Source organism: Miscanthus floridulus, chromosome 9 (assembly GCF_019320115.1).
Source record: "Miscanthus floridulus cultivar M001 chromosome 9, ASM1932011v1, whole genome shotgun sequence".
Lineage (NCBI taxonomy): Eukaryota > Viridiplantae > Streptophyta > Magnoliopsida > Poales > Poaceae > Miscanthus > Miscanthus floridulus.
The window spans coordinates 86032093-86055484 of record NC_089588.1 but is presented as its reverse complement, the minus strand read 5'-3'; the positions used below and the strand labels follow the sequence as shown (position 1 = coordinate 86055484).

At 41.6% G+C, this 23392-nt stretch overlaps 2 protein-coding genes across 5 annotated transcripts; both read left to right on the top strand.

Annotated features, from left to right (window-relative positions):
* Nucleotides 1–14073: 14073 nt before the first annotated feature.
* On the top strand, nucleotides 14074–17625 carry LOC136482310 (uncharacterized). Of its 4 annotated transcripts, none has more exons than XM_066479525.1 (13): nucleotides 14074–14360; nucleotides 14460–14509; nucleotides 14835–15062; nucleotides 15178–15261; nucleotides 15383–15438; nucleotides 15531–15666; nucleotides 15854–15950; nucleotides 16041–16107; nucleotides 16202–16300; nucleotides 16388–16477; nucleotides 16561–16715; nucleotides 16810–16917; nucleotides 17149–17625. In XM_066479525.1, the coding sequence occupies exons 1-13, from the start codon at nucleotides 14308–14310 to the stop codon at nucleotides 17315–17317; spliced, it is 1392 nt and encodes a 463-aa protein (XP_066335622.1). In that variant the 5' UTR covers nucleotides 14074–14307; the 3' UTR covers nucleotides 17318–17625. The 4 variants fall into 4 exon arrangements, with proteins under 4 accessions (XP_066335622.1, XP_066335621.1, XP_066335624.1 ...); XM_066479527.1 differs by having other exon boundaries at nucleotides 14076–14360; nucleotides 14460–14521; XM_066479524.1 differs by having other exon boundaries at nucleotides 14075–14509.
* Nucleotides 17626–20956: 3331 nt separating this feature from the next.
* On the top strand, nucleotides 20957–22761 carry LOC136482309 (disease resistance protein BAK6-like). Its single transcript, XM_066479523.1, has 8 exons — nucleotides 20957–21061; nucleotides 21137–21269; nucleotides 21500–21571; nucleotides 21662–21805; nucleotides 21913–22056; nucleotides 22176–22256; nucleotides 22360–22412; nucleotides 22532–22761. Exons 1-8 carry the CDS (start codon nucleotides 20983–20985, stop codon nucleotides 22567–22569), a joined length of 744 nt encoding a protein of 247 aa, XP_066335620.1. The 5' UTR covers nucleotides 20957–20982; the 3' UTR covers nucleotides 22570–22761.
* Nucleotides 22762–23392: the final 631 nt, after the last annotated feature.

Sequence of the window (23392 nt, the reverse complement as noted above, 5' to 3'; positions counted from 1 at the left end):
ATCTAGGACATAGGGCATCAGCAGCCATCACTAGTCTTCGCTCTGGTGATCTAACCTCCTGAATGACAATGGTGTCCTCGATGACAATAATGAAGTAATCAAGTCAGATGACCTTGTCCTGATATCCTTATCGATAGCTAATCTCCACCGTCTTCCGCATGTCGATAATAATTTTCAGCCGATGGCCTCCTATCGGTAGTTATGTTGTTAACCTTTTCTATATCTCTGATACAACCTCCCATGATGACTTTTCCTTCTTATCGAGAAATATACTTGGTCGAACAGCCGATGATAATAACCCATGGAGGAAAACTCAATGTGACCTCGATAATCGAACTAGCGATGGTCATCGGTTATGTTGATCCTTATTGGCTCTATGTGATTATTCTTGAAATTCCACTGCTATACCAGAAACTGATATCCCACTAGTCTTACACCCTTGTCGATCAGCTATAGATTCCATCAGTTTGAAGGGTAAGGTATTGAACCAACAGTCGATTCTATCTCAAGAGAGGTGATTGGTCTTTGTCAGCTTGGAGAGTAAATGCATCATTGACAAGACCATCCTCGCATGGTAACTTAAAGAAACAACAATTCCTTGCTTCCTGGTCCACTTTTCAATAAAGGCCACTGACAGTAAAATGCCTTCATGCGTATGTAAAATAGCCGATCTCAATTAATCCATGTCATGTACGCATCCATGAATAGTAAGCCCATGTAAAAATAGCTGATCCCCATATATTAGAATTTATTAATTTGTTCTTCTCTTGCTTGCATCAGTTGGCATAACATTTATATACTCCGAGCATCTTATCGGCTATTGACTTGATACCTTTGTTCTTGGCTACCACAATATTTAAACAAACTCTAAGAACCTTTTAATACTCAGAGCTAATTTTCTGTATGTTGATAATAACTCTCGGCCAATGATTATTGCTCAAAATCACTCGGCCGAGGGTCGCGTAATTTGAAGAAATATTTCCTTAACCTATCAGCCATTTATAACAGCATGTAAACCTGACCTATGAAAAACCTGAGTTCGGGCTCCACCTCTTTTTGTAGACGCACACATGGAAATTTTCCTTTTATTTATTTCTTCATATATGCATCCCGTGTCATAATATATTTGGAGTCCTGATTCTCGGCCATCATATCAATACTTGCATATGTGATAGTCCTCAGTAGATTCCTGTTTGCACTCTGATCCCTTCCTTTTTTGTTTCAGCAGGAAATTTAGTCGATTGTGGCTGCATCGGCTCTACATAGCTGATTGTGCGTTCAGAACACCATCTACGTATCTGAGCTCTTCACGTCGCACATGGTCGTCCACTACTGACATACCTTTGCTGACAGTAGCTCTACTTGAGTCGGCCATGTCGTGTCTGCCAGGCCAAATGGCTTCATCACCTGATGCATCAACTGAAGTGGAAACTGAGCCGGTACTGCCCCCCAGCCGATCTCTATATATCTGGACTCTTGATTCTTGGTTGCTTGTAGTAAAAGACCTCATCGGCTTTTATTGACATGCGTGCCATAGGCTATCATAAGTTGAAGTTTTTGAGATTGATGATGAATTTGTCATGCACCTTGAACGTGTGTAGTTCCCTAGACTTGACTACCTTGGCATACTTTGTGACCTGCTTGTCGAGCTCTGACAGCTCAAGGCGGTCCTAGTTATCATTGTCGAAGGAGTCAGGATTGGCGGTAGCCTGGTTGAGGCCGTGTGACATCCTTTGTACCACGCCAGCGCTTCTCGTTCATCCTCGCCGTAGTTGGCGAGCATGGTACTCAAGATCATGTTCAACCCAAATTCGTCGGTATGATGTCCGACGCACTCGGAGCTGTATCCATCATGTCATTCACGGCGATGTTGATGTCTGTCTTCCTCAGCGCCTCCATCATCGGCTTTGTTTAGCCGATTGGCTGTAGACATGTATATGATTCCCTTTAGACAGCTTCTCCTTCTTCTTAAACATTGCACCTCTATGATTAAGCCAGTCAAATAATCCATGGTATGTGTTACTCGTCTGGCCTGTCCCTTATTTATTTTATGATGATGAATTAACTCGCAGCATCTTGATGATGTTCAAATAAATTCTAACATTCAGCCTTTGACTTCTGATCAAATGATTATGGTCCCACCAAGCATGCCACAATGTGTGTCGGCGCAAAAACATGTTAATGCGCCGAGCACACAGGAAGCCGAAAGGATCAGCTTGATGGATCAAGGCTAGAGATCCACTTGGCTTCAACGCAGGACCAGTCGACCCTACGAATTCATCCCGAGGGTGTGCCAGTCAATTTGACCTGCAATTGACAAGGAGAGAAAGTTTATCAGTAATTTAAGACTGGACATAATCGTAAAACACCACACAAACATCCATACACATACATGCATAGCATACAATTACATCTACATCAAAACAATATACCAATCATAGAAAAATAAGTAAAAGAGTTTAAAATACGATTTTACGCATCGCTATGAACACGCAATCACGAGAGGCGCGCTAATCGGAGCTATGGTTTTTACAAAAATGGCTTCCAAAAGATCTACTCATAAGAGAAAATATAAAACTATAAGCTTCATGTGTTTTAACTATATAAAAGCTTATATAAATTGAATTAAGTCAAATTTAGATTTGAATTATAAAACCAAAGTAAAACAAATCATATTTTATTGATAAAATCTAGTTGCATAATTATTATTCAAATTAGAGTCTAAACCATGAAATTCTAGAAATAGTGACATCATAAACATTATTACTAACGCATAGATCTCGTTGTAATGAATCTAGCGCAACTTAAACAGGTCAAATCGGAGCTAAAACGTAGAAGATATGAATTAAACAAGATTTTCTTTAATAAAATAATGGATTAAATCTATCCTCAACTTTTAAAAGTTGAAAACATATCTAACAGTAGTATAAACATGTAGAATATGGAATTACGAACCTAATGCAAGTTGAACGGATCAAATCAAAGTTAAAACGGAGATTTTATGGCCTAAAGAAGATAGTGGCAATTTTGTAAATAGATGAAACTTAATTTTTGAATTAAAATAAATAAAATCTGATTTTTAAATCTGGCTGAGGACTGCGGATCCTATTTTGAAGAAAGATAGGGGCTCTTTTGAAAGAAACCAGGGACAGCGGGTTTATACTTAAAAAGATGGAGGGGGTTTTCTGCAAAAGGCCATGGTGAAGGGGTAACAGGCTCTGTTGGCCTTTGGATCTGGACTGGACGGTGGAGATTAGATTGAGAGGGGGAGGAGTGACCGACGGCACACCCAGGTGGCGGCGCACGGCCGGAAAAACAGATGAGGTCGCCGGCATGGTCGGCTTGGGCAATTCCGTCCCCCATTTGACACGGGAAGACCATGGGGAGAGAGAGGGGATGACGGCGAACTCACCAAGACCAAGAACGGAGGCGGGGAAGGACCGATGACGTGCGGTGGCTTCTCGAACTCGACAACGGTGGCGACACATAGGGTTGCGGCGCTGTGAGCTTGGGGCGACGGCTTGCGCTAGAGCTATGTGGGGGCGATGCGGCGCAGAGTCTCCAACTTTTATAGGGATGGAGCGATGTGGGCGGCACAGCAATGTGGTGGCGGACCTCCTATGGTGGCGGCGGCTTCGCTGTGGCTCGGAAGCAAGGCGACTGCGGCTCTAGAGCGGGATAGGGATGCGGCGCGGCGTAAGGTCACTATTTATGGGGCCGGTGGCGTGGCGCGCACATCGAATCAAGCGGCGTCGGGGCGACAGCAGACTCGAAAGCAGCGATGGAGTCCGACGCGGTGACGGGAGGTAGGAGAAAGGAGGGGAGAGACTGACCCGATGGGTCCATGATTCAGAGAGAGAGAGGGTGTGGGGTTGGTTCATCAGACAAACAGAGAGGGAGAGAAGAGCGCCCTCTCGGTCTTCATGGCTGGGCTGGCCTTTTGCCGGGCTTAGCTGGGCTACAGGGGGGAAGGGAGAGAAAGGGTGCTGGATCGCGCGAGAAAAACAGCTCGGTCGGGGAGAGGGCAGCTGGGCGGGCTAGGCCAGAAGAGAAGAGAGGGGATTTTCCATTTTCCAAATCATTTTCTATTTTGTTTTCGAAACCAAATTCAATTATGAACCAATGCAAATTCAAATAGAGTTTCAAATATACTTTTCACTCAAATAGAAATGAGAACTTTTGGTAAGTTTTCCAAAAATAAATTTTACAACTTTTTAAACTCTTTTATTTTCAAATTTTCTTTTCTTTTATTTCAAAGCTAATTTCAAACTCATTCCCAAAAGCAATTTGAACTATTTTGAATTTTAATCAAAACTACTCAACCAAATAAATCAAATGCACCGGCATGTATGCACAACCATGTTGCTACTCCTTATGATGAATTTTAATATAATGAAAAATATTCTTTTTCTAATATTTCATGAGCACAAAAATTTAAAATTAAATCAATTTAACTACATTTTCAAAGTAGCAAATTTTAGGGTGTTACATTTCTACTAGGAGACAGGGATACTCCATCTTTGGATTCTTATTTACTTCCTCGTGCAGTTCCATCATCTTGATAAGGATCTCACTTTACTTTGCATACCTGTTAACCTTACTCCAAGTAACTTGCTCAACTAATTCTATGATTTTAACAGGCACTTTGAACAACTCTTAGGTATCTCCAATCACTAGGCCACCTTTCCTTTTTAGTCCATACTTATTAGACCTCTTTCTTCATATGTTCACCTTTCAACGGAGCCTTTTCACTTTCTTGACCAGAAAGAGAATCTACCACCAATCTTCAAAACATTAATGGTTCTGGTTAAATTGTTCGAACTTGGAATACAATTCTTAGTTCTTCGTGTCACCTGAACTTAGCATAATTCTCCGTTGCTAAGGGCATCGGCCATGACTTTGCTCCTCGAAGTGATAGCACTTTTCCAAGTCATAATCTCTTTCATTCCAATGATGATGTCATATGCTCAAAACCAACTTTGTGAAGATGTTCCTTAGATTCTTATGATCCTCCTATATGTCACTTTTACTTCTAAAAAGATAGTACTTCCATGCTTCACAATGGATAACTTCAGATAACATGTTAGGTAGTTCAACTCACACTTCCTTAGTTGACTTAATGAACAAGCCACTACTTTTCTTTTTGTATAAAGACATATCCCACATCTTTATAAGATGCATCATTGTAGATATAAAGCTCTTGTCCTGATCTGACAAAGCTAATACATAGGTTTTACTTCAACCTTTTCTTGAACTCCTTCAAACACTTAGTTGAGGTCTCTTGATCCAAACTAACTTAAAAGCTTCTCTAGTAGCTCTACCAATAATTGATGATATTGGATAAACCTTCCTTAAACTTCTAACCAAACCTCATTGAAACTCTGAATTTCTCTCACATCTTTGGGTACCACCTTCCTTATCAGATTAACCGATTCTTGCAAGTGAGAGCTAGAGAGTATGACTTAACTTCATATGTCACCTTGAGCATTCAGACCCTTCTTAGTTGGATAGTTTGCATAGGCATGATTGTCTATCTTATTGATCTCCTCCAAGGGTTTTGATCCTAAAACCTATGGGTTATGGGCCCATCACGCTTCCATTGTGCAAACTAAAACGTATGATACTTCATCTTGTAAATTTTTCAACTTGGCTACCCCTTATGAAAAGATAAACTAGGGGACACAAAAAGGTAGCTTGCATCTCTTTCCAGATGAGCTAACTAGTATCAAGACGTTCTGTCATCCCATTGATACTCTTGTATATGGGCAAGAACAAGAAATATGAAATTCCTTGCGAGTAGAAAAACAACAGCACAGTAAAACAGCTGTAACTGTCATTCTGTTAATCCAATGAAGTTATAGCTTATACCATTAGAAATCTTATCAAATCCTCCACAACTTCCTTATAGAACATTTTCCAAATTCTATAGTTTAGATAGTCGAAAACAGTGCACAACAGAAATCACTCTAGATTTTAGACAGCTCGGCTGCATCATCTTGTGATTTTCATAACTCCATAACCAAAGTAGCTATCAAGGTGATTCTTGTAGTCACATAAAGATATCGAAGTCTACTATTGTCTAGAATTTTCTCATGATTTCTGATTGTACAAAATCAGAGATATAAGCCGAAGAATGCAGACTACTCCGAAAAGCAGGATAGAGAAATAGAAGATAACCAAAACCCGACTATTTATCTCATTAATCCTTATACCTTAGGCCTATAAACAAAATGAAATTGTGGAGAAATCCCAATCATTACACTCATTACAAAGATTCAACTCATGCATTATCATAAAGACAACCAACCAAACAATAAAGGTTCACAAAGCACACAGACTTGATTTTTTGCTACTAGCGTTTTTATTAGATAGGGACACAAACTCCTATTTCTTAAACACGGTGTGGTTGCATGGACATCTGGAGTAGCATTTCTTGTATGGGAGTGAGAGCGACATGTCATCCACTTCATTAATTTCATCATGGGCTTCCTTCGTATTGTGTGTCACTGACACTTGCTTGTGGCAGTCCTGTAGTGATCTGACTCTGGCCACTTCTATGGTATAATTGTTGATTCTTCTGTGGACAAAGTTTAACATAATGTCCTTCATGCTGGCAATGATAACACTTTCTCTTAGTTGGATCTTTTGTGATGTCATACTCCACAGAATTGTTGCTTAGTGTGTTGTTAGCTTGCGGACTATGAAGGTTTATCTTTGTTCAACTGGACCGCTTTCTAGCTCGCTTGATCCTTCGGGGTTGAAACTCCTTATAGGTGATCGTCCACCCATCTATGCATACCTCATGTGGAAAGAATGTAGTAATCTTAGCTTGAGAAACTTCTGACTCTTTAGAGTCTGAGTTTATCTGACCAAGCATTGGAGCTAGATATGACAATGTAGTAGAACTCGAATGTTGATTGCTTCTCAATTCTGGCTTTGGCGAGACTGTCTTCCTCTTCTTATTCACATTAGCTTCACGACTCGGGTTCACCTTGACTTCCCTCTTATTAGACTTGTTCTGAAGACAGGAAAAACCATAATGCTTGCAGCATTGACATTGATACTGACTTCCGAGTGTATTACTACCAGCACAGTCAGTGGACTTTATTTTTTTCTAAGCTTCTGCCACTTGTCTCTTCACTGGTCTCTTTGGTATGTTGGTTTGACCCTATGGCACGCACTGTTGAGAACTCCCATGTTGAGTCATTCCTTCTAATACTTGTTGCTGCATAGCTAAAAGCTTCTCCTTGTCGAATGCAATCAAGGACAACGTAGCCTGGTTCTCCTGACCTTTGATGCTGGTGGTCTCCTCATTACGTCCCATCTATTTAGACGAAGAGAGAGGATTGAGAATGGGTCTATTCGCTTGGAGGAATTCTGGAGGAATTTGGATAGTTTGGAGGAATACTGGAGGAATCTGTGAGAGAAAAATACTGTTTCGGATGAAAAAAGAAGCGGATCAAGCCGAGTTTAAGGGATACAATGTTTCATAACAGAACAGAGGCCGAAGTGAGCATAACTTTTAGCAAATAACAAGATTGATTTTTTTTATTTTTAACATTTTTTTGTAAACTAATTTTAAATCTAACACTGTTTGTTTTTTTTCCAAATCTAACACTTTTGGCCGCGCCTATTGCCGTGGCGCGGTAAAATGCCTGTGCCACGCCTGCATGGTGGCGCGTCGGGAGGATGACGTGGCGAAGATCGGAGACGCTGACCGATGACGTGACAGGATCTGCTGCGCCACCGATCTTGACGTAGCAGTGACGCGCCACCAAGAATAACGCAGCGAGGCAAATAGGTAGGACCGGAACATAGGCCTGCCTGCGCGGCCTCGGCATGGCATGGCATCTAGGCCAGCTGCGGACATCGAGCTACGTGCGGGTGCAGGTGTTCGTAATGACAACTGACACCTGCGGTGGTCAGGGCGTCAGCTGCTAGCCTGTTGCTGCTTTGAAGCGGTAGTTTATTACTGGGGGCCAGGGCAACAAGTAGCAGGGGCAGGAGTGACATGGATTTGTCTGAATTTTGATAATGCTGCTGGAACGGACAGATAAATGTTTGCCTACTCTACTGTTCTGTTCATTTGAAAGCTCCCGCTCCACTTCTGGTGAGAGCTAAAATTGTGTTTTTTTAGACGGATGGAGTAGCCTAGTATGTACAAATGCCACACGAATGGACAAAAAAAAAATCCAATGATTGCTGAAATAGCCTAAATGCACAGTAACATGCCAAAACATATATAAAATTAGGAATTTTGTGCTTCTGAATTAAGAGAGCAGAGCAAAGCCCTAACATCGGGATATATAAAGCAATGATAATCCCAATTCCCAAGTCAAGCCTCATGCATGCTGCTAAAATACCTAGCCGTTACAAGGAAATAAGTATTAGACGTTTTCTATGATACATCATTGCAGTACCTAATACTTATATCTTCTAAAATTTTAACCCGTGCGAGAGCATGAGTTGATGGACTATTTTTCTGAAATATTTTAGCTGCAGAATTGCTAAACCTCAATCGGTTGATTTGGTCTCTCCAATCAACTGATTTTTGGGCCATCTGATCTTACACGGACGGCTAGTAGGGGGCGTGGCTGACAAACAGGTGAGGCACGCGCAGTCAGCGAGGGCCGGCGAGGCAGCAGGTGCGGCCAGCCTCAGAGCTCGCGGCCCCAGCCATGCCAGTAGCCGACGGCCGGCTACGAGGAGGCCGACGAGGAGGGCCGCCCCTAGGCCGGATTACCGTTGTTGCTTCTTCTCCTGACTTTGTTTGACTCGATGTTATGCTAAATTGCATTCTTTTCTAGAGAGGGTAATACAAACTACTAGTACAGGATGTTTCGCTGAATTCTCGTCCATAAAGAATGGAGTTCTAGCACAATATTAAGTTTTACTTACTATATATAAAAATATCAATATTTATAGTACCAAATAAATATCACTAGATTTGCCATGAAATATATTTTTATAGTATATTTATTTAGCATCATAAATATTATTATTTTTACCTAAATATTCGTTAAATGTTAGATATTTTCTTGACCCATGTAGTAGATTATAGATAGGTTCACATCCTGCCTCTGGGGCTACCTTCATAAGCATACTCAGTTAATCTGTACTTCTTCGCTAATTATTATACACGTAACTGGAAGTTGAAGTTTGAAGTTTGGACAACTGTACAACTGCATCAATCAGCTACGGTGGCATACGAGCACTTACACGACTAGAGTAGTGCGCTGTGCATCCTTTATTGCACGACTGTACGTGGATGTGCTTCGATCAAGCCTCTTCATCAAGGAGACACAAAAAATGGCAAAAAGGTATGGATTACATCAACGCTCAAGCGTCTACCATTCTTGACCAAATTGAAACTAGTGCAACAGATACCAGATCACGTCCTATTAAAAAATATACCGGATCACGTATTATCAAACAATTTTCTGGTGTGTATGTAAGCACACAACAAATCATTAATTTGACATCATGCAGCCTTTTTATTTATTTAAGAAAAGAAAAAACTAAAGGGTTTAAGCTATCAAATGAATAGAACAGTAGAGTAGGCAAACATTTATCTGTCCGTTCCAGCAGCATTATCAAAATTCAGACAAATCCATGTCACTCCTGCACCCACTACTTGTTAACCTGGCCCCCAGTAATAAACTACCGCTTCAAAGCAGCAGCAGGCCAGAAGCTGACGCCCTGACCACCACAGGTGTCGGTTGTCATTCCGATCCCCTGCACCCGCACGTAACTCAATAGCCGGGCAGGCCTGTGCTCCGGCCGGCCATGGCCTCGTCGCGTCATTCTCCATGGCGCATCTTAGATCGGTGGCGCGGCAGATTCTACTATATTACCGGTCAACGTTCTTGATCTTCGTCACGTTATTCATCCGTCGCGCCACCATGCATGGCGTGGCACAGACGTTTCGCTGCGCCATGGCAATAGGCGTGGCCCAAAGTGTTAGATTTGAAGAAGAAAAGAACAGTGTTAAATTTAAAATTAGTTTACAAAAGTGTTAAAAATTTCACAAGGTTATGGAAGAAACAAGAAGTAAGTATAGATGAAAGCATACTAGAACGTCCAGTTCTAACTAGGCTTGTGTCATACAGTCAGCATTGCTCTAATATCACTTTGTAGCAACCAATTTTAAGAATAAAACCAGATACACACCATATGTGAGCCCAGGAAGTCGAATCTCACATATAGCTATAAATAAGGGTAATATCAAAAGACAATGTTTAATATATAACGTACTTAGTATAAAGAAATATAACCTTAGATAGCAAACAGCGGAAAAGACAACACCGATCTTCGGGTGAAGACTCCAATTCCACATAGACAACTGACTGGTTGATCACAAGCCTAACTCCTCCAGACTAGCAATCTGGTACCCATCCAGGATTTTTATCCAAATAATTAAAAAAAGAAAAAAAAATAAAACAAGCGTAAGTACATGTCGTACTCAACAAATATAACATGGGGTTCATGAGGCTCAAAAGGCTGACACTGGTTTAACTACGATTAGCTTTTAATTGTCGCAATTTTAGCATAGGAGTAGCAACAAGTTTATCACACGCCCATAAACATATGATCAGGTAAACATGAATAATGAATAGTATAAACAGTAATAATTAACGAGCATCTTTATCATCCGTATCATCAGTGTTCATCATCTATTTCGTAAATATTACAAGGCCGCTCGTGACCGTGAGCACAACTAATATACCAGTTTTACACTCTATAGAGGTTGTATACTATCACTATTAGTTGTGATTTACCTTTTCGCCCGAGGTGATCAGCCTCTTGCCCCACTACCAAGGAAGGTCGGCAGAGTTCACTATGAAACCTTTTAAAAGTTCGTCTAACAAGTTAGGGCCATTAGATTCACTCGACAAACAGATATAGGAGCCCCCTGTCGAATGGCACAATTCCATCAAGGCTATACATATAAGAGTAGAGGTTGTCCTATACCCGATTCGAGAAGTCATTCTTACGCCAATAAAGGTAACCACTAACAAGCTAGAAAAGGTCCTCATACTCAGCTAAAGTCAAAGCTATATAGCCCTCACAGCTGTACTGTAAGTCCCGGATGATCACTTACTGATAAGTCCTTAGGGAGAGGAATCTAGAGTACCATAAAAACAGTCCAATGCTCTAGACCCCTGATTCCATGTTGCTAAAAAGCATCTTTTAATGTTTATTGCATATATCATTAGTCAAGTTATAAGATCATGGCTTTAGTTGAGCACTAGCATCATACTACCCAATGCAATAACCCATAGGAATCAAGGCACAAGGTATAAAGTACTAGAAAATCTTCAGTGGCAGTTAAGGTAGACACGTGCAGTATGAATTAAATGATTAAAGGTGTACGGGACAATAAGAAAGATCTCATGATATACTTGCCTTAAAAGATCGATCCTTCGGTAAGCTTTAATCTTCAACGTTCTTCTTCTTCTTCTTATTCTTGATCACCACGTATATCTCACCGACTGGACGTAATCGTAGAACACCACACAAACATCCATACACATATATGCATAGCATACAATTACATCTACATCAAAACAATACACCAATCACAGAAAAATAAGTAAAGGAGTTTGAAATACGATTCTACGCATCGCTACGAACACACAATCGCGAGAGGCACGCTAATCGGAGCTACGATTTAGAAAATGGCTTTCGAAAGATCTACCCATAAGACAAAATATAAAACTATAAGCTTCATATGTTTTAACTATATAAAAGCTTATATAAATTGAATTAAGTCAAATTTAGATTTGAATTATAAAACTAAAGTAAAACAAATCATATTTTATTGATAAAGTCCAGTTGCATAATTATTATTCAAATTAGAGTCTAAATCATAAAATTCAAGAAATAGTGACATAATAAACATTGTTACTAATGCGTAGATCTCGTTGTAATGAATCTAGCGCAACTTAAACAGGTCAAATCGGAGCTAAAAACGTAGAAGATATGAATTAAACAAGATTTTCTTTAATAAATTAATGGATTAAATCTATCCTTGAATTTGAAAATTTGAAAACATATCTAACAGTAGTATAAACATGTAGATTATGGAATTATGAACCTAACGCAAGTTGAACGGACCAAATCGGAGTTAAAATGGAGATTTTATGGCCTAAAGAAGATAGTGACAATTTTGTAAATAGATGAAACTTAATTTTTGAATTAAAATAAATAAAATCTGATTTTTAAATCTGGCCGAGGACTGCGGATCCTATTTTGAAGAAAGATAGGGGCTCTTTGGAAAGAAACCAGGGACGGTGGGTTTATACTTAAAAAGATGGAGGAGGTTTTCTGCAAAAGGCCATGGCGAAGGGGTAACAGGCTCTGTCGGCCGTTGGATCTAGACTGGACGGTGGAGATTAGATCGGAAGGGGGAGGAGTGACTGGCGGCGAGCCTAGGCGGCAGTGCACAGCCAGAAAAACAGAGGAGGTCACCGGCGTGGTCGGCTTGGGCGATTCCGTCCCCTATTTGACACGGGAAGACCACCGGGGGAGTGAGGGGATGACGGCAAGCTCACCAAGACCAAGAACGGAGGTAGTGATGGACCGACAATGCGCGGCGGCTTCTCAAACTCGACAGCGGCGGTGTCACTTAGGGTTGTGGCGTAGAGTCTCTGGCTTTTATAGGGACGGAGCGACGTGGGCAGCACTACAAGGTGGTGACGGATCTCCTATGGTGGCGGCGGCTTCGCTGCGGCTCGGAAGCGAGGTGACTGCGGCTCTGGAGCGGGATAGGGAGGCGGCGCGGTGCAAGGTCACTATTTATGAGGCCGATGGCGTGGGGTGCACATCGAATCGAGCGGCGTCGGGGCGGCAGCGGACTTGGCAGCGGCGATGGAGTCCGACGCGGTGATGGGAGGTAGGAGAAAGAAGGGGAGAGGCTAACCTATGGGGTCCATGAGTCCGAGAGAGAGGGCGCGGGGTCGATTCGTCAGACAAACAAAGAGGGAGAGGAGAGCGCCCGCTCAGTCTTCGTGGCTGGGCTGGGCTGCTGTCGGGCTTAGCTGGGCCGCAGGAGGGAAGGGAGAGAAAGGGTGCTGGATCACGCGGGAAAAACAGCTGAGCCGGGGAGAGGGCAGCTGGGCCGCCTGGGCCAGAAGAGAAGAGGGGATTTTCCATTTTCCAAATCCTTTTCTATTTTGTTTTTAAAACCAAATTCAATTATGAACCAATGCAAATTCAAATAGAGTTTCAAATATACTTTTCACTCAAATATAAATGAAAACTTTTGGTAAGCTTTCCAAAAATAAATTTTATAACTTTTTAAACTCTTTTATTTTCAAATTTTCTTTTCTTTTATTTCAAAGCTAATTTCAAACTCATTCCCAAAAGCAATTTAAACCATTTTAAATTTTAATCAAAACTACTCAACCAAATAAATCAAATGCACCGACATGTATGCACAACCATGTTGCTACTCCTTATGATGAATTTTAATATAATAAAAATATTCTTTTTCTTATATTTCATGAGCATAAAATTCAAAATTAAATCAATTTAACTACATTTATAAAGTAGCAAATTTTAGGGTGTTAGACGCATCTTTGTATTAAGGTAGAAAGTTTGATACACAACGCACTTCTGACGAACGCCCTGGAGGTCTACAAGATTATAACTATATATGGGCAGGAACAACCTAGTAAACATGTACAAATTTCGATATTACACAAATGGTAGATAACCGGGCTACGGGCAGCGACACAACCTAGGGAGGTGGCTTGCGCTTCCGCTACTGCCGGCGCGACTCCTTCCTGCCGCCCTGGAAGAGCGCTTCGACGTTGGAAGCGTTGGGCTCAGCCTCGTATGTCTTAATCGCAAACACGCTTGGCGTTGACAGAGCGGTGACCAAACCCGTTCGCTTCATGATTAGGATCTCACCTTGCTCGGAAGCAGGCACCCGAGACTAAAATAAATTTAGAAAAATACAAATACTTATACCAAATTGATGACTTAAATGGGTGGATAGGTTCCACTATAAAAACCTAACAAAATATATTATGCCAGGTGGCCAGAGATTCAACTATGCGCCAGAGACAGTTCTGAACAAGACGTTGAACTTGTTATCTCGCAGTCTCGCGCCCTTGATACTTCTGAATTTAATAGCACTGGCGATTGCACTCCTCCCACGACGGTGGCCATAGTTTAGTCGCTGCAGTACAAGCTCCACTTGGGGGCGAGGACGAGGAGGCGGGTGCCGCTCCTGTGGCCTCGCCATGTGCTCTCTCTCCCCGTCCTCGGCTCCTCCTCCCTCCTCGGTATCTACATGACATTATGCCAAGATCTCTCTCTGATCTGACCAGAGCCGGGCCACCGCTGCCATTCGCGTCTGCTCCTCGCAAACCCCTGTCTCGCTTTGCCCTCCGTTTCGCCAACTATAAAGCCGGGGGTCCTGTGGTGTGTGACCTTTTTATACCGATGTGCAGTGCAGGGTCAACTTCGTCGTCAGGCTTCTTGGTTCCAACAACCTTCCTGGGTGGGCCACTCTGTAAGTACACTGGGCTGGGGAAGTGAGTGCCTCATGTTCTTGATTGACTGATTATTCTTGGATAGGATGCTCATCGATCTTGGCTGCTGCTTTTGCTAAACCCTTTTCTGGCGATCTGTTCTGTTCATCTTTGTTGAACGTATACTTTTGGTTCAGTTGAGTTGCCATATAGTATTTCAGAGTGTGGGGGCTGAGATCCACAAGACCAGAACATGTTTGAAATACCTACTGTTGTTAATTCTCAGTCAGTCCCAAATGCTATTTCAGAACATTTGATGGTAACTCCACTCCTCTGAATTTGACTATTACTCAGAAACTGTAAAGATGGGGTGTGGTCCATCAATCCCCGAGAAGTACAGCATACGAGGGAAAGGGCGCAAGCGCCGGAGCATCATACAGGAGGTTGCTGTGTTCGTGCCCACCATCCGCATACCGGTGGCTTCTGACATAGCTCATCCACTCAGGGGAATAGTTTCCAAGGATCTCGTCGATCGCCTCTCCACACTCCGTGCTCATGTCGTTGCGCTGGCTGAAGAAATCTGTAAGTTCATCACTGATCTGTGGTTACTATACTATTGCTCTGCTCACCAGCAGAACTTGGTTGTTGTAAAAGGTTCTAATTTACTGTTTAATTGGTGACCTCATCCTATGCAAAGATTCTGCGGACGTATCAGCTGTTCAAGAACTGCAACATGCGTTAGAGGAGTACTTACCAGTTGTTCTTGGTTTAACAATGAAAGGTTTCAACTTTTTCTTATTCACTTCTGTATAATCTCTTTGTTTTTTGAGGAATCACTTCTGTATAATCTTCATGGTTAATTACTCAAAGATTTATAATGAAACTTTGATTGATCTGAACAGAGAGCCGTCTTGAATCATCAGTACAGTTCAGATGGAAGACCCTAGACGATGACAAGGTGAGAGTTTGGCAACACCTTTGCTATTTTAGTTCCTGTTATTATTTGGATGCCTTTACTGATTGAATTACAAGAGGTTATTTCTTATTCAGGAGTGTTGTTTGGCGAGTGCATGGTACGAGGTGCTCTCAGTGGTCCACATGATGGCCATGCTTGCATTGTTTGAGGCTAATCTATTACTCATTCCAAAGAACAGTCAAGTTGGTGGTGAAAGGAAGGTATCAGAAGGTCTGTTCATCTTTTTGCAGTAGATATCAAAAATTGTTTTGTTACTACTAGTAATAATTGGGGAAACTTCGTCCTCATGAATTCTTTTGGTAGCAACATAAGGAGGACTATATCTCCTCATGAATACTTTGTCGCATATGGTAAAATTTTTTTTTGGGGAAATGACACTTTGTGATTACTTCTGCAGATGCAAAGAAGGATGTTGTGGATTCATTGCTGAGGGCGTCGGGATGCTTAGACTATTCCGTGCATCGCATACTTGTTCAAATACCTGCACAAGTCAAGTATGCACTCACCCTTCAATGCATATAAGTTATCACCTCTGAATGCTCCTTTAAGTAAGTGCTTACTATACCTTGTGCTTTCATCTGCAGAAAGAGTTTTCCTAGTTACTTGCAGGAGGGTATGCTAGAGGCCATCTCAATTCAGGCATTGGCTCAGGTAAGTTCACCTGTTATACTTATATATATATTTTTTTTTGATATCATGGTGCTGAATTTGTAATTAGCTTGTACTGTCCAACTGCACAAAACAGTGTGTAGAAGTACAGCTTGGCTTGGCTTCTGAATGTGAAAAGGCAACATTGTCAGTAAAGAGGAGGCTAGCCTGTGAGCAAGTTAGTTATTTTTCTCAGGTCAGTATTGCATAACACAGTCCTACAATTGACATTTTCTTCAATTATTTCAGCGTCTAACAAATATTGCTACTTATTTATGCTCAGGCTCACTATTGTCTGTCGGGATGCGATACAAGTGACTCGTATGGAAAGAAGCTTCTGCTGTTCCTGAAGTGGAAATGCATGGAGGCTAAGGTTGTCTGAAGAAACAACATATATAATCCCTTCAAATACACAAGACTGAATTTCTGATGTTAATTTATTATCTTGCCCATCAGGCTGTAGCATATTACTACCATGGTCTCGTACTCGACAAGGGCGGTGAACCGGCCAACCATATCAGCGCAGTCTGCTGCCTCTCTGCAGCTGATGACCTACTTTCAGACAGCAAAAGGGCTTGCTTGAGTTTCTGCTTGGCAAATCCTGTCACAAGGTCTGATACTACATTACTACTCCAACATAGCTAATAGGTTAAATTAATCAAAATATGTGCTGACGGGATCTTTTACTTATTCAATTGTACGTAGGGTACCTCCTCCTTGGGGTGTCATGAAAAACATGCACAAAAAAATTCCAGATGTCGCTTACAAGAAGTTTCAAGTGCATGGGCATCTGTTTGAGCAAAACAAGAATAGGTAAATCCTCAGATCCTAGGACCAACTCTACATCTGAAATGGCAAATTTTACAGTTGGAAGGTTGTTGTTTGTTAATTCTAATTGCTTTTGCCCAAAAACAATATTCAGAGCATATTGAAAATTGAAATGGTAGTCTGCTTGAATTAGGCTCAAGAACATACATGAACAACCTATATCATTCATATTTATTGTTTTGCTCTAGTGGTAATTTCACTACTTTCCTGGTGCAGCACACTTCAATCGGTTCCTGATCTACCAGAGTTTGCGCTGTCACTGAGACCGGAAGGATACGAGTTGCCAAGCACTGATTCAATCTGGGAGAATGTTAATGGCCAACCTCAGATTCAGAGCCTCAAGGAGCATCTGAACGATGGCGAAGATGAAGTAGATTCAAAATGATAGTTCTCACTTCCAAATGCTTCCTTCCATTGTACCACCAAACGTGGCAGAAGTTATACTCTAGAATTCAAAATGCTTAATCCAAAATGTTTTGGATTCAGCATATGCCACAACTGCATCTGTATAATTGCAAGGATTACCGTATGAAATAGTAAAGTCTTGATGTATAATAGAATAATAAATAATAGGAAAGAATAGTTAGTTTCTTACTGTAATCACCTTTATTTTATTTTCCCAACTGGAAGAATAGAGCATCACAGAAAAAAAAACTATGGCACACATTTCAATAAAACAATAATTGTCCATTAGCCTGGGTGTGCTCATTCATCATGTGCATGAAACTTAGAACTTGATCTGTAGTAGACAATTTGAAAGGTCAGTCTCACGTGTTTACTAATTGTCGGAGTTATGTAAATGGGATACCCCAAAGCACGGCTTTAAGAGCCGATTAGGCGATGGCCCAGCTGGCCACCAGCCCAGCTAAAAACGGCCTGCCTCGACTCCTCACCCTCCAGCCAAACGAGGCCCACCCGTACTCTCCCACCTCTCGACCTCGCGCCACGCGGTGCCCCTGACCACCTACAGCCTTGGCCGCAAAGGAAAGGACGAGAGGAGGGAAGACACGTATAGGCCCTGTTTCGTTTATCTTATAATCCGTACTTTTCAGCTTGTTTTTTCAGCAGGAACAGTTTTTTTCTCTCACAACAAATCAGCCGGAACAGTGTTTCGGCTTGTTTTTTCAGCGAAGCGAACGGGGCCATAGTATGCCTGCCCGGACGAGGCACGCACGCGTACACCCCCACCAAGTACAAGGAGGATGGCAACCCGTCTGACAGTTCAGACATAGGGCAGAGCGTCGCCTCGGTCAGCACCCTGCTGACAGACAAGACCACACCAGGGCATCGCTACGTCACCCCCCATGTGGCTCAGCACCACCCAAATCCCGTCCAGCCTGATGGACGGGCGTACGATCACACCCACCACGATGTGGGGACCACAACAGTGAGTCAGCTCTCCCACTCTGACCGGATCCTATGCCCCCGATCCGACCTCAGGAGGTCGGGGCAATAGGATCCCGACCCCGTGAGCAGGCAGCCCACGATGGGACAGCCACTCTCCCCGTAACATCACGACTTCTCCTCAAAGAAGCAGAACGCCAGGACAGAGGCCACGATGACATGAAGCAAGCCATACCGGCTAGGGGAGTTGGTGAGCAACCACCACTCCCGTTGCGTCGAACAGTACCGCCACCATATGCCACGCATTGGCGTAAGGAGCAAGCTGAAGATGACCATACCCCGACGCGACAACAAGTCTAGACGGACTACTTAACAAGCACGCTTGCTTCTCCACCCTTCGGGCTCCTAGCCACTCGGGCTAGGAGAACCCTTACTCTGCATGTAACATAGCCCCCGCATCTATATAAGGTGAGCCAGTCCTTTCGAAAGGATGGACTCCAAGTCGACCGACTTCCGGTTGAAGTCGATCGACTTCCTATGATAGGTTTTCCCTTCCTCAAACTCTTCCCTCCAGTCGGACCATAGCTTGTATACCCCTGTTGTAAGCCTTTTGGAGAACTTTGGCATTGAGGAACACGTAGAGTTTCGTCCTGAACCAGTATAAATCATTTTTGTGTTCTAGGTGCTGACCATAGAATCCCTTAAATAGCGCAGCGATAAATTTACTGGTCGGTTCTCAAAACACCGACACTACTCCAGTTGTCGGACAATGTTATTTTTCTGCAGTTCATGATCCTTCCGAATGAGTCCAACGGTCTGAACAGTAAATGTGAAGAAATGCTTTTAAGGTCTGGATCAACAAAAATGATTCATTTGACTTTCGGACGTATAATATTATATGTAGGAAGAAATATAGTTAGGAAAGTTCCACTCACCCTTTGATAAAAGAAATGCTCCATTCAAACATTTTGACTCCAGGACTTAACTCACGTGCTGTTGGAAGGATCTATGGAAAAGCTGACTTACTGCCAAATGTTGCCTTATGCGTTAAGCATTAGTGACCGAAAGTCAGGCTGTGGGAAGCTTTTGGGAAATTTTGCTATAGGTCCCACAAAGAATCATGGTATTTGCTATGGGATCCATAGGAAATACCATAATTGTCGAGTGTACTATCTGCCTTTGTTTTGAAAGAAACTTTTTGCTACGAGGTTACCACGTAATAATTTCAATCATGTACTTCAAAATGAAGCTGTCTAACAACACAACACATCTGACCCATGTACATACGTAACTCTTCTAAAAGTCTAGAAAATTAAGTAGTTAAAAGTTTTTGAGCTTTGGTTCCTAATTAAGACTAGTGATTTGTGAGTATAGACCACATAATATAAAACAGAAATGCATGAACAAATTATGTAGACTGGATTTTATGAGTATAGGGATGTGGCTCATGTTACCTGTCAAATTGATACAATATGCTAATGATTCAGCCACATCATTGGGGGCCAGAGTTGAGTGGCTCAATCTCAGCCCACTGGTGTCGGTTTGACAGTTGTCACAAAATATATTTTTTAAAGAACTTATGTTGTTATTTACCTATTTATAGCGTATAAAATGAATTCATGAAACATTAAAGTTTCAGTAAACATGTACAAACGGTACAAATTAAAGTCCCCATTCATTGTTTGCACGAATCACCATGTTTCTTTCAAATCAAGTTCCTTAATGTTATTTGTACCAACAAATCCACTTTAAGGGCATGCAACTTTTTCCCAACAAATATTTCTTTTGTCCAACATCCAGCTTTGCTGCTAGTATAAAAACATAGAGAAAATTTCTCCTTAGTCACTCTAAACTTGCTTGATTGTCTCTCCTATGTGTAACACCTAGCACCCAAGAACTTGCACGGTTGCCTCATTTAAACTTGTGCGGTTTCTCACCTAGCTAGCTCCCTGAAGGACTTGAACAGAAGCAAAGTTTAGGGGTGTAAGGTTAAATGATGCAAGATTGCAAGTTTAGGGGCTATGTGTGATAACCGTGTAAGTTCAAGGAGACGAGAAACTAATTAGAAAGTTTAAAGGGCCACTTGAGAAATTCACACAAGCTCAGGGATATATGGTGCAATTGTCTCTAAAACAATTATCATTTCTTTACAAGTTGGATGATCTACGCCAGGCAGCCTTAGCCGTATCATCATCATAAACAATTGAACACAGCAGACAAAGAGGTTGCGAACACTTTGTGCCAGGTGGTAGCAAACACCACGTAAAACATGAGTCCGATGGTGTGTATGTAAGCGCTTTGCGCAAAACCAAAATGTACCTTGACTATCAGGCCTACGGAGGCCACTCTGAATGAATGAAATCAAGTGGGGGATCCTCTCCCCTTCCGTCGACTTACGAAAAAAAAGGTGAAGTTTTACTTGTTGGTCAGAGATAATGTTAACAAATCTAATCTGGCACTTACTCGAAGGCACAACAATTGACTAGAAATCTAGGGGTAACAATTGACAAATCTAATCTAGAACTTACTTCTGAAGAATTTTTAGACAAAACTTACTTCTGAAGAATCAATGAAGGAAAAAATGTTAATCAGACTGATCAAGACAAATTAATTCAACAGCCATCCCTTTTATTTATTCATAGAATCGTGTATAAAAAGCCTCCCTCTCCACCATCTGTGTGGCAAACAGTTCTGAGGTTCGCAGCAATGGCGGCCCAATTTGCAGCAGCAGGAGTCCTCACCGGGCTTCTCGCTCTTGCAACATTTGCAAGCTGCAACACTGAAGGTATACCGATCAACTAGCAGACGCTATTTTCAATCTTAGTCTTTCCTGAAACATGCATGCTGTTGTCACTTGAAGGTGACATACTGTACAAGCAAAGGTTGGCATGGAACGACCCAAACAATGTGCTGAAGAGCTGGGATCAGACGCTTGCCAATCCCTGCACCTGGTTCCATGTCACCTGCAACAACAATAACTCCGTCGTCCGTGTGTATGGCACTCTCTATTTGTTCCCTCTACGAGATTTGCATAGTTTTCTAATTTCCTATGGGAGCAAGTATAATCATCCCTATTTGTACCTTTCCAGAATTCAGAATCTCTGAAACATCATTAGACCGTATGCAGTAAATTAGTCCTGCATCTAACCACTAAGGACTGAAAGATACAGTACTTATCTAAAAACCTTGTCAGGCTGAAGTCATTGTTTCTTGCTTCCTGCAGGGATTTGGGCAATGCAGGCATCTCCGGCCCTCTGCTTTCAGATCTTGGAGAACTTGAGAACCTCCAGTACATGTATGAATCGCATAACCTGTAGCAAGCAATTACTGAAAGCATCATAGAATGGCAATTTCCTGAACATGTACTTTCCATGCATGTTTGCAGTGAGCTGTATGGCAACCGCCTGAACGGTTCGATTCCAGAAACACTGGGCAACCTGACTAATCTCATCAGCTTGGATCTCTGGGTCAACCTGCTTACCGGCCCAATACCATCTACGCTTGGTTCCATCAGCACGCTGCGATATCTGTAATCAACCTTTTAACAAGATTTTCATATGCCCTTTCATAAGACAACCCTGAATTTTGACTACTATTTTCTAAATTGCACATAAATGGAATAATGGTGTTCTCCAGGAGGTTGTACCAGAACAACCTGACGGGGCCTATACCATCATCGTTTGGCAATCTGACTAACCTTCGGGAACTGAAGCTTCAAGAGAATTCGTTGAGCGGCGCTATTCCGGCCTCCCTTGGCAACGTCAAAACATTACAGTTCTTGTATGCCATTGCTCCTAAATTCGCATACTGTATTTTGAATAGTCGAGAAAGATCATACTAGTGCTGTTCAATTATATATTTTATATAGTAAATTTAACTTTTGGCTCTTCTTTGCACAGGGAATTAAACGGGAATATGCTGACTGGCACGGTTCCATTGGAAGTCCTCTCCCTTGTCATTGTTGGCAACCTGACCGAACTGTGAGTAATATATCAATTTAATACATCATTAGCACTTCTACATGTACGGCTACATTATATCATGTGAGTGATGATCTTTTTTTCAAACATTGTCTGCATTTAGAAATATTGCTAGAAACAACCTGGATGGCACTGTGACATCGTCCGGACTGAGAGGTACTGACGTGATTGTAAATCTCAGTTTTGATAGGTTTAGCTTTTGGTTTTATTTTCACATGCATATACAGTATATATGTAGTGATGCTTACAAGAACTACAATTTGGCATTGTCACAGTGTCTGCGATTATCCAGGATATGCTGAAGACTGCATGATGGCTTGATGAGTCCTTGGATCAAGGCTTTGTTTTAATTTGCTTCATGCAAACGCTGGACATAAATGAATAATTCCAATGGGATGCATTGGTCTAGACATCTTGCAGTAGAATATGTTTGTCGAGTTTAGCTCAATTTGTGAGGAATAATGGATAATGCGAGTTGGACAATTCAATTTCTCTTAAAAATGGCTTTTCTCCTCAATAAAAATAATCTCTTATATAGTATTTATAAAGCAGAGTTTCCTCTGCGTTCTTGTCCCCTTCGGCCTTCCTCTATTCTGATCTACTATCTTCATTCCAAATTAAAAGTCATTCTAACTTTAGTCAAAGCACTTCAAGTTTGACTAAAATTATTGAAAGAATTATAAAGATTTATGACATAAAATAGGTATACTATGGAAATATAATCAATGAAGAATCTAATAATACTTATTTGGTATCATAAATATTATTATTTTATTATATAAATTTGGTTAAACTTGAGATGCTTTAACTCTCCAAGAAAGTTCGAATACCTTATAATTTGGGACTGGGGGAGTATAAAATAACGTACAGCACCGATCGCTACTGCATGGTGACTTGATAAGTGTAGTGAAAAAAAGATTACTAAAGGCCTGATTAAAGATATATACTAGGTTATACACCACTGAAATTATATAGTTTCGCTTTGGATATTAATATATATCGAAGAAATTTCCAGAAAAGATTAATTCTTTCTTGGATTAAAGGAATCGCTCCAGCAAACACTTTGGCCCCAAGACTTGGACACAAATGTTGCCGAAACACTGAGTTTACAGAGGTTGTGGAAACTGTACAAAACA

Bases quoted from the DNA above. Each gene is read 5' to 3' on its own strand.
- LOC136482310 (XM_066479524.1), top strand. From the start codon at position 14,308: ATGCCAAGATCTCTCTCTGATCTGACCAGAGCCGGGCCACCGCTGCCA. The intron at 14,510-14,834 runs GTGGGCCACTCT...ACTATTACTCAG, and splicing joins GGTTCCAACAACCTTCCTGG to AAACTGTAAAGATGGGGTGT. The intron at 15,667-15,853 runs GTCTGTTCATCT...TTACTTCTGCAG, and splicing joins TGAAAGGAAGGTATCAGAAG to ATGCAAAGAAGGATGTTGTG.
- LOC136482309 (XM_066479523.1), top strand. From the start codon at position 20,983: ATGGCGGCCCAATTTGCAGCAGCAGGAGTCCTCACCGGGCTTCTCGCT. The intron at 21,806-21,912 runs GTAATCAACCTT...GGTGTTCTCCAG, and splicing joins ATCAGCACGCTGCGATATCT to GAGGTTGTACCAGAACAACC. The intron at 22,257-22,359 runs GTGAGTAATATA...GTCTGCATTTAG, and splicing joins GTTGGCAACCTGACCGAACT to AAATATTGCTAGAAACAACC.